Here is a 10437-nt window from a genome sequence, read left to right as displayed (position 1 = left end):
TGTCTTAATGCAAATCATGAAGTAAGCTTGATTGCCTCTTGTCCCATGCACAAATCAGAAGATGCTTTGTCTACAAAATTTTTTTTGGTAAGATTTCCTACTTCTCAATTAATGATAAAGGCACAGTTGCTGTAGTCCTACTGACACATTTTGTAATTTTCAAGCTGTCTAGGCTGCTCAAAACTGTACTTAAACTACTAGTACTGCTAACATTCTTATCACTGCCATGGGTAGAATTAGATCTGTGACAGTAGAGTCTGGAATTACATATAGAGGATGTCCAACTAAAACTTAACTCATTTTTTAATTAGGAATTTCAAGGATCTTGAATTCACAGCTAATCCTGATAATTTTTCAAAATTGCCAGATCTAATAATTTGCACTGTTCTAAATGCAGAATTTAAAGTATTTTAAATGTCATTAATCAACAATAATCAAGCCTTAAACTTTGCTAGAAAACAGTAAATTCCCATTCCTGCACACAACCTAGAATGGTAGCATAACCACATTTTCCGACACTGTTTCAGGCTCTGCCATTTACAATTGTTTCTAGCAAGCTGTCCATTTCCATTTCCTGGAAAACAATTTTTCTAAAAGAAAATGCAATTTTTCTATCCTAATCACATATATCCTATTTCTCTCTCTCCTTCAACTTGCATTATGACTAGAGAAAGCAATTTTGTTTAACTTCTTTCAAAAAAGAAAAGTTACTTTGGACTAAAAGCCCTAATCATACTAAGCTCAATGACAAGCAATCATTGATTTAATTGAGAACACCACATTTCATCACTTTTGTTACTGTAATGATCTGTAACCTCATAAGGTGCATGTTGCAGGTTCAGTTTTCATAATATGTCAATGTTTTTATTACCGCACACTTGAGACAGAAAAGTTGATACAAGTAAACAAATGGATATCATTACCATTTCTAATATTTGTGGAGAAAAAAAGGAAAAATAATAAAAGAAAAATAGTAGTTTATCTCTTTATCCTCATTCTTTTTTTTCTCAACAGGAAAATTCACATAAACACCTGATGCTGCAGTTCAGTGGCTGACGGTACTTAACATTCACAGTTCAATATATATTTAATAAAAATGTAAGGAATTCATATGAGCCACAGAAATAAGTATTTTCTTCATGAATAGAGCCCCTCATGTACATATAATGATGAGTGCAAACCTCCATACAACTCTTTGCATTGCATGCAAATAAGTAACAGGAATGGTTGGCTCAATCTGCTTACTGGAGTTTTTATATTTTGACCAGTATTGGGCCCGATGCTGCTGGACAAACTGCAACACTATGAATTCTGGCCATACCTCCTTTTCTAATAAAACACACATTTTTAAGATGAGTAGCAAATAATTATCCTAATTAAACTTTTAAAATTTTGCAACTCTTTTGTGACTATATTTGATAGATAGAAATCCAGAGCTTTTGTCTATTTCTTTAAAAAACCATGAGAAAATTAGAGGCACACTCAAACAGCTTCTTAAGAAAAAAAAGTCCAGTACTACATCCTTATACAGATCAATGTCCAATTATAACCAGAGAGTTGCTGTGGCAAAAGGTTTGGAAAAAATAATCTTTCTGGCATTTATTACTTGGAAAATAAGGTCATAAATGAGGTTAACCTTCAAATATATACAGAATAAATTATACTGCAGGATTCTAAATATTCTACACAGCAAAAATTATATTGCGATTTCAACATAATCAGAAAAATTAAGTTGAATACGTAATTCCTGATGTCTGTACTACAGATCAGTCTAGGCTAAAAAGCAAAAAACTTAGGTCAAATTAGACAACAATTATTAAAAAGCTTATAATATATTTCTGCTTAATTAAAAATATAACTTCTTATTAAGGTTAATTCTTTATTAATCTTTTAATTGTCTTTATCACTGAATCATCTTCTACACAACAAACTAAAACAATATTAAACATAAAAACCGTAAAAATAATTCGGTAGTGCACCTCCTTATTGCTTACAGTCTAGAAGCAACACACGAACACACGCAATGCTGGAGTACTCCGTCTGTCCTATGCTTTAGAAATAAAGAAGTACCTCTTTAGAAATAAAAAACCTCATAAATAGATAAAACACATCTGGAAAAAAATTAATTGGATACAGATTTTGAGGAAATAAACAAGCTTGTTTGTCAGAACGAATGCTTGCAGAGGGCACTGTCATTATCCTGATGTAATTAATTTTAGCTGTTTCACAGAAACTCCTCTTTGGTACCTTCACAGGATGCAAAAAAAATTATACTCAAAATCAGATTATATTATTATTTGAAACTTTTCACACTACTATTGTGAAATCAACATTACAAATAAGAAAATACATCCATGAAATGAAAACATCTTCTGATTCATTTTTACTCTTGTTTGATATCTCAAGTCTCTTTTGTTTTCCTCCAAATGATGTGAGGAATGTAAATGACTGGTGCTCTTTTATCTGTTGCAATCACGTCTAGTTTGAATTTCCAAATCACACTTTGGCAGAAGGACTGTATATAATATATCATAGGCAATGCCAGGAAAGATAAAGTATACTCTAATTATTTTAGAAAAGTACTATTTTTTTTTATCATCTTTGGATACTTAATTTCATGTTCATTCTGAAAGATACTGAGCTTTCTTTGCTCTGGGCTAGCTACAAGATTTACTGTTTTCTCTGATAGTATTATCAGTGGGCTATTCTACCCTGAGAAATTGCATTTGCAATACTAATAGGTTTATAATGACAGCTTAAACTCTAAGTATAGTAAGCATTGGAGGCTTCACTCACCTTGTTCAAGTGGCTGGCTTTTAGTTGAAGTAGTTTTCATCTTGAGTGCCTCCCTAACAGACATGTCACAGCAGGAGCCTTTGTTAGTGTCTTGGTCACTGTCAGCCTGATCACTGTCCCCATGCCCGCTGTCCCTCAAGCTGGCTCTTTCTGGATCCTTGAATGTGGAGCTACTGAAAAACATATTAAAAAAAAAAAAAAAGAGAGAGTTGTATTTACTTGTTCTAAGTTGAATTGTACTCTCTGGCAAAGCAATTTTGACAAGAATGCAAATGGGGAAGCAGAGAAAGTTATTTAATAGGCCTTACCTTTGAACAAACTGCTGCCTGCTGCCCATGTAATTGGGCTCTGCGGGAAAATTGTCTGTCTGTGAAAGAGAAGGAAAAAATACGTATAGTTGTACACTGGACAAATCTCCTGCAGAGCAACAAGATTTCCTAGAGGAGAAATGATTAATAATTCAAAAATTCCCTTAATCTTCAGATTTGTACATTTTAATTAAATTGGAAAATGCTGGCATGTAATTATGTACTCAGAACAATTAAATGATTCCGGTCCACAAATTACCTGCTAAAGTAAACAATGAGACTCCAATAAGTGACATTCTCTGTTAGTAACCTGACAGATGACACTGTTTATGTTCTTTCATTAGTTAGATATTAAGACTGATGGTTATTGAAAATGAGAGAAAAAAATTACTTTTGTATATTACAAAAGTGAATTATTCAATAATACTAATTTTTAATCATAATTACATCATCTACTGGGATTCAGAGACCCAGTAATTGCTGTAATACAATTTCATATATTGCTATGTTACTCTTGAATTGGAAAAAAACACCAAAAAAACAAAAAACAGAAAACAAACAAAAAAAACCCCACACACAAAAAAAGAAAGAAAATGAAAAAAAAAAAAACCTCAAGGAATTTTATGGCTCACTAGCTGTTGGGATTTTTTAAACGCCACTGGAAAAGTGCAAGTATGAAAATATTTGAGATTTCTCTCTTTAATTTTCATCAGTATTAATAGCTATGTCAGAATAATGAGAACCACGAACGCAAACAAGAATATTAAATGATTGATTTAGACAAGTAGTTTTTAAAAGAAGATACTTTCATTAAGTCTGTCATGAGTACATTTTTAGCAGCATGAGCTAAGTAATTGTAGAAGCAGAAGTATTTACAGCATCTAGACCAACATGGAGTCCTGCCAAAAGGAACTGAATTCCCCTTGTATCATTAGCTGAAGTTCTTTTGGAGAAAGAGAGACTGCATCTTTCACAAAACTCCATATACTGTACATTCACACACGTCACTTCTTCTTGCAGCTGACCTAGTGACAGAGCTTCTACTGTTTTCTGCATCACTTCATGTCACACCATTATGCTTCACAGCAGCTATGACTTTTGCAACAGCATCCAGCGTACCAGTATCAGTAACACAGGCACAGACACATTCAATTAATGGAGCAGAAGGCCCAAGATAAGGTTTAAAGTCACACAACAAGTGTTTACACAGGTGACTGATCTCCTAGATATATGTTTTTCCCTGCCACTCCCCACTCCATTTTTTAGCTTCGTTTTGTTTTTTTAGGTAGGTGGTAATTAGAAATATTTGCTACTTCTTGTATGGTTAGAATATTGGACTCTGAAAAAGGTGCATGAAGTTACATCTGAAATTTCACAGTCAATTCTGCCTGCAACAGAAAATAGGTAGCCACCTGCCACTCTCAAGCTACACATGAAATAGATCTGCTTGTATATTGTGGATATCATGTGAGATTTGGGGAAGTGATGAAAGATAAATAATCATCTTCTGTTTGGCATGTATAAAATCAATTTATACTGTACTTACTTCTTGTTTCTAGTTAAATACTTTGGTATTCAAAACTTAGTTTTAAAAAAATGGTTCAAAAATTAGGAATATATGAAACATTGTGTTCACATTTTGAAGCTGTTTCTAATTTAAGCTGTAAAGTACATAGCATTGTATATGTCATTCCGAAAACAACCTGATGTTCTATCAGTGAATTTTCTTTTATGATAAACTGTATGACAGAATCAGGTTTTACTCATCTGTTTTCAAAATACAGCATAAAGCACCTATACTTAAAATTCTAGATTATTTTCTATATGAAAGTTGCACATAATTTGGACATCTGAGAGTTTATGTCCAACTAGAGACTTGTTCTTCAGCAGCATTATTAAAAGACAGGCTTATGAAAGTTCTTAAATACCGCCTAAGAAATGCAAACAGTATGCTTTATTACAGAAGGAAAATTCTGAAGATCTGAGACATCAAACTCAGTGTTGTGTCACTGCTTTTCCAAATCAGTGTTTCGGAAACTGATTATTTCAACTACAGGTATCCAAAGTTATCAAAATCTGTCCACTTCAATTAGGGGGCAGTTTAGTGCTTTGTACTTAAAAACAGACAAATTCTGGTTTTAATAGTTGCAATTAAAATAAAAGCTTGTCTTAGCATTTAGCAGGCTGCAAGTTACAAAAACAAATAGTGAAAACAAAGAAAAAAAGAAGAAATGGAGCTGCATAGATAAATATTCCAGCATTCTTACAGGTAATCTCTTAAATGTAGCACATCATATTTTAGAAACAGCCTTATTTCTGTCATTTATACTTTTCTTGTCGCAAATTGTAACCTAGTATCTCTCAAGTGCAGCAAATCCACCTCCTATATATACACATATATTAATTATGACACTCACAGAGCCTGATACTTCTCAATCCAAATAAACTTTTACAATTGCAGAACTCATGTGTATTGTCTATGTCTAATATCTCAATTATAGATGTCCAGAAAAACTGACTTTATGCTTTTACTTACATAAAAAATTCTGCCTTCTCCTAAACACAGCTGCTACTAGAATCAACATTTCAATTTTTCATGTCACTTTCAGGCAAAGTGCCCACTATAAACTGCCTTTTCATCAACTCTCTGCCTTTAGAAAAGTCAGAATTTTGGCCTGGAATTAATTATAGCACTTCCTTAAAGGTGGTTCTAAGAACTTATCTATAAGCTGAACACAGTAAGAACTGGTTGTACTTTTTGTTTCTACATTTTCATAGCAAAAAAAAAAAAAGCAAGCATTTATCGCACCCTGCACTAGCCAAGATATAAATTTATAAAATAGAAGTTATGACCAAATATTAGCTATCTTCCTCAAATTGGGATCTGCTTCTGAGAAAGTCTGTATTTATGGTAATCATTAATGATCTTTAACTCAATACTAATTTGACCAGTTTCCTTCATATTTTGTTTTGCAGCAATAAAAAACAGTTGGGTGCAATGTTATAGTGAGATCACTGCTGCAAAAGAACAAATGTAAATACTTGGTAACCATGTACATCCACAGAGCTCAAAGTTGATTTCTTTTCCTTCTGCTCTAAAAGTATTAGATCTTCTCCTATGAGCTATGAAAATATGAAGCTTGTGTTGAGCAGTAACAGAGTACTGTCAGATACAGGCAGCAAAGAGATAATTGCTTCAAGTATGATAGTATCTATACAAAAATTGGGATAATAAACAAATGTTTAATTTTAAGGCTAGGCAGTTTAAAGGAATCCTAGAAAGGTAAGCAACCACTTCACAATGGATTACAGAGAGATATGAATGTTTAATTCCCTTAAACACTTACTTTTCTTCCTTTTTTTTAATTATTTTTGTTTTAATCCCAGTTGAAGGGAGAGGTCATATACTTGAAATTCTTACACTTTAACATCTATGGAAGTGATATTATACATTTCAGCTCATGCATTAATCACACACTTTTACACAGCATAGCTGTAGCTCTAAGAAATGAGTGCTACTTTAAAAATCTAATAACAGCAAATAAACTCATTTTTCTTCTCTGGGTACACAGCCCTTTCTACAAAATCAGAACCACCGTGTCTCTCTGTTTGCCTCCAGTTTTAAGTTAGGCTAAGGTCACTTGCAGAAAACAATCTAAAAGCTAGTCACCTACTGTAAACTAATAAGCTAAGATCCCTCTATAAGCATTAGAAACATAATAGAAGATAATTCACTCCATTTTGAGCAGCAAACTATAGTTACTTACTGCTTCTGGAGATTACTTTCTCCAATAATTATAGGAGAATCTAGATGACCAGCAACATGTTAAATGTAATTGCTAAAGCTAAGTAAGATGCATCATATCAGAAGTGAATTACATGGAATTACAATCTCCTGATATTACCAAATATTACCCAAATGCCAGCAGTGTTAACTTCTTAAAGGACAAAATCAAACAAGCTCTACCCTCACCCAATAAAACCCCCAGAAACAATCCTGCTCTAAAAGTTACTGGAGTTAAATAGTAAAGACATGTTTTCCAACTCTGTGATTCAAAGTTGAGGGCTGAAGTATCAGGTCATCAACTACTAAGATACAAGTTTTTTAGTAGTATGAAAACATACTGGGACAAATAGTCCGTAAAACTAAAGCAAAAGCAGAACTGTCCACTGCCTTGGTTAGATACTGGAGAACTAAAAAGTCTGTGATGTCAACCTAACAGTCCTAGAGAAAAAGTCCTGTTTCTGTGGCTCCTTTTCACAGATTAGTGGAACCAATTCATTTTCAATGAGAGTATGCTGTTAAACCATTCCACAGATATACTTTTTCACAGTTGCTACAATGGGCCTTTAAAAATACTTTCTTCCAAATATCTGTTCTAATATGTAACCTTAGAGAAGATTTGAAATTTTAGGAACACTGCCATCTGTGGCAGTTTGATGGCCACTATGATGTTTCAGAAAAATTCCTAAGGATTTCTGTACAAATGTTTAATGCAGCTTTCTCAGAAGGATGAAGCTCATTAAAAAAACCATTTTGAAGGATATCAGAATGCATATAAACCTTTCAAAAGCTGCCAAAATTTTAAAAACAGGATTCCTACCTTTCAGAAAATATCTTACATTTTGATTATTTTTCACTGGGGAGTTGAGGAGGAGGAAAGTAAAAGAACAGTCAAAGTAAATCTGTGCAAGATACATTTTTACTGGTATGGAGTTTCAAATGTTACAATATAATTGCCCTAGTCTAATAATGTGACCTAAAGAATCATACACTGGCCAGTGTTTGCATGAACTACATGTAGAATATCCTTCAAATGCTATCAACTGTCTATAAAACCATTCATGCTATTATGCATGTTAGATCTTGCATATTAAGACCACACAGGGGTCTAGATGACTACAATTGTTGCTAAGTATTCCTCTAAATATGGTGAATTTGGAATACTGAATTTTGTAAATTCAGAATAAAATCATTCAGAAGCTTGAAAATCAACTGTAAGGTTCTATTAATTAATTCTAGAATGACTATGATTCCCAAAAGTTTCATTTAGAGAAAGGAAAATGAAAAATCATGGCCAGAAACAGAGCATCAGAAACAAATTCCTCATAGGATCCATTAACCTTAAATAATCTCATAAGAAAAAAAAAAAGTGAAAACTTCATCACTGGAAACAGTTTGAACCAGCCTAGGCAAAGAATTACATGACGAATTAGGGGGAATATTTTTATCAACGGGCTACATTAATCTCTCTTTTTCTTTTTTTTTTTTAATAAGTTCATATTCATAAGATGTATGTGTTTATTTCTATTGAAATGTTTTGATAATTTTATAAATAAAAAAGGAGTTCCACTGTGGCTCTACATACATACATATATATATTTTTATTTTTTTTTAAATCAGTATTATAATTACAGCCCCCAATTAATCAATCAGTTTTCAGGAATTCTACTATTGCTCAGTAAGGTAATGGTAGAGGCTTATCAAGTCTTCTGCTTTCAAGAATTCCTATAAAAAGCAGACTGTCTATTAAAAATTAGGGATTCCTAGCTATTTTCCTTTTTAATCAAAAACATTGTTGCACCACAATTCTGAAGATTTTTAGCAATATTTAGTGTATTCCATACTGTTTGAATAAAGTTAGAGAAAAAAATAAAAGGAAAAAGGTCAACAGGTCTGTCTCCTAAAAAAATGAAATCTTAAAATCAACATGACTATGAAGAAAAAGGAAAATGTGAGAGAGAGGAAGAGGAGTAAAAGAGAGAAATGCAATATTTAAGTATTCTTGTCAAATTATGTCCAGAAATAATTATCATATTAGGGAAAGATGTACTCTAAAGTGTGAAAAAAAAAGAACTTCAACATTAATCAGATTTATGAATATTAGACTACTAGAATATTCATAATTTTTTCTCAGAATTACAAGAACAAGTATTGCATTTTCAGAAACTATTCAGTTCCATTTTATGGAGGTGTTCATACCTGGATCTATAATAAAGCAAAATGTCTTTGCTGACTCTAACTTCTTTTTCATTAAACATTAAATGCAAAAAAAACCTGAAATTAAACCTCTCTCTCCTTTATCAGACTGCCACTTAATATCTAACTCAAGAATCTTCCGTGTCTTTTCTTGAAAAGCTTAATTCCAAGCACTCACCCTTTCTTCAAGAAACAAAGATCTTATGTAATGGCAATCACTTTTGAAGACAAAAGCTTTGTATTCTGCCAAATCTAGTTTTGAAAGAGCAGACAATTGTCTTCATTTAGTTAGGAACAGTTTGGATTCAACATAGTACAATTTTTCACAAAGAGTCCTCAGTGCAAGACTGCCAGAGAGTGTTATATGTTTAGCCTGAAGGAGTGGGTTTTGATTTTGCAAGACTTACTTCATTAACAAAAAGTATTAGCCCGATAGCAAACCTCTGCAACCCCCCCCAAAAAATACCCCCAAAAACTATGCATAGACTTCTAATAAGTTATCCTACCTTTTTTGAAGGACAAAATTAAATAGGCTATTTCAACAAATATTCTCCTAGTATGTGCTCTCCACTCTCATTCTTTTGAAACTATTTTTGAGACATAATTTATATGACGTTTACATATTTGGTAAGCTTCACACTTGCTGAAAAAATGTGTATTTTGGTGTTACAAGACCTACAGTGTGTTTATGTGAATTTCTAACATATGTAACATTCTTCAAAAGCACATTTAAAACACAGGGCAACAAAAACAGATACAGAAGGCAATATCGTTCACCAGGCTGCTATGGTCTTTATTGGAAAGTGTTGGCAGCTCATATTTTCTCTTTCTTTTGAATGAGAAAAGCAAAACTGTGAGGTAAAGAGGTCCTGAGCTATTCAGTAAAATGCATAGAGTGACTTCTGAAAAGTGAAGCTCTGGTGACAGAGACTACCATATTTTCTTATAAGCGTGCAGATGGAGTGCAGACCCCCTCATATAAATGCCTAGTCTATGTACTATTTTGTCTTAGCAAGTACCGTAATTGTTAGCAAAAAATAATATTGTCGATTTATTGCTTAAGCATTCATATTAAGGTATTGCAGATATTTGAGCTGTGTTTGTACTACTGGCTTAATGAAAACAATTATTTGTTGACTTTTTACAAGGGTTTACTCTGCAATGCACAAGACACAAAACAAGACAGAAGTCAGGACTGTAGGGATTTAACACAGTGCAAGGATTCGAAGCCACAAGACCTAGTCAAGCTTCCTCTCATCCCATTGATGGTTGCACCAAGTCCGAAGATTGAAAAAGCTAAAAAGGTTACTACAGAGAAACATATTTTCAAGTGACCCTGTAATAAAAGTAGAC

General features: G+C 33.0%; 1 protein-coding gene across 1 annotated transcript in view; it reads right to left on the bottom strand.

Moving 5' to 3' along the window:
* Nucleotides 1–2796: 2796 nt before the first annotated feature.
* Nucleotides 2797–10437, bottom strand: part of PCDH17 (protocadherin 17) — a gene marked incomplete at its 3' end in the record, with an annotated part of 27616 nt that continues 19975 nt past the window's right edge. Inside the window, exons 4-5 of the mRNA XM_010181683.1 lie at nucleotides 3105–3163; nucleotides 2797–2969 (exon numbers count right to left, since the gene is read on the bottom strand). Coding sequence (XP_010179985.1) covers nucleotides 2797–2969; nucleotides 3105–3163 — 232 coding nt within the window. The remainder of the gene's footprint in view (nucleotides 2970–3104; nucleotides 3164–10437) is intronic.

This window comes from Mesitornis unicolor, unplaced genomic scaffold, assembly GCF_000695765.1.
Source record: "Mesitornis unicolor isolate BGI_N332 unplaced genomic scaffold, ASM69576v1 scaffold45963, whole genome shotgun sequence".
Taxonomy (NCBI): domain Eukaryota; kingdom Metazoa; phylum Chordata; class Aves; order Mesitornithiformes; family Mesitornithidae; genus Mesitornis; species Mesitornis unicolor.
Note: the sequence above shows the minus strand (reverse complement) of the source record. Positions and strands in the feature narration are given on the sequence as shown.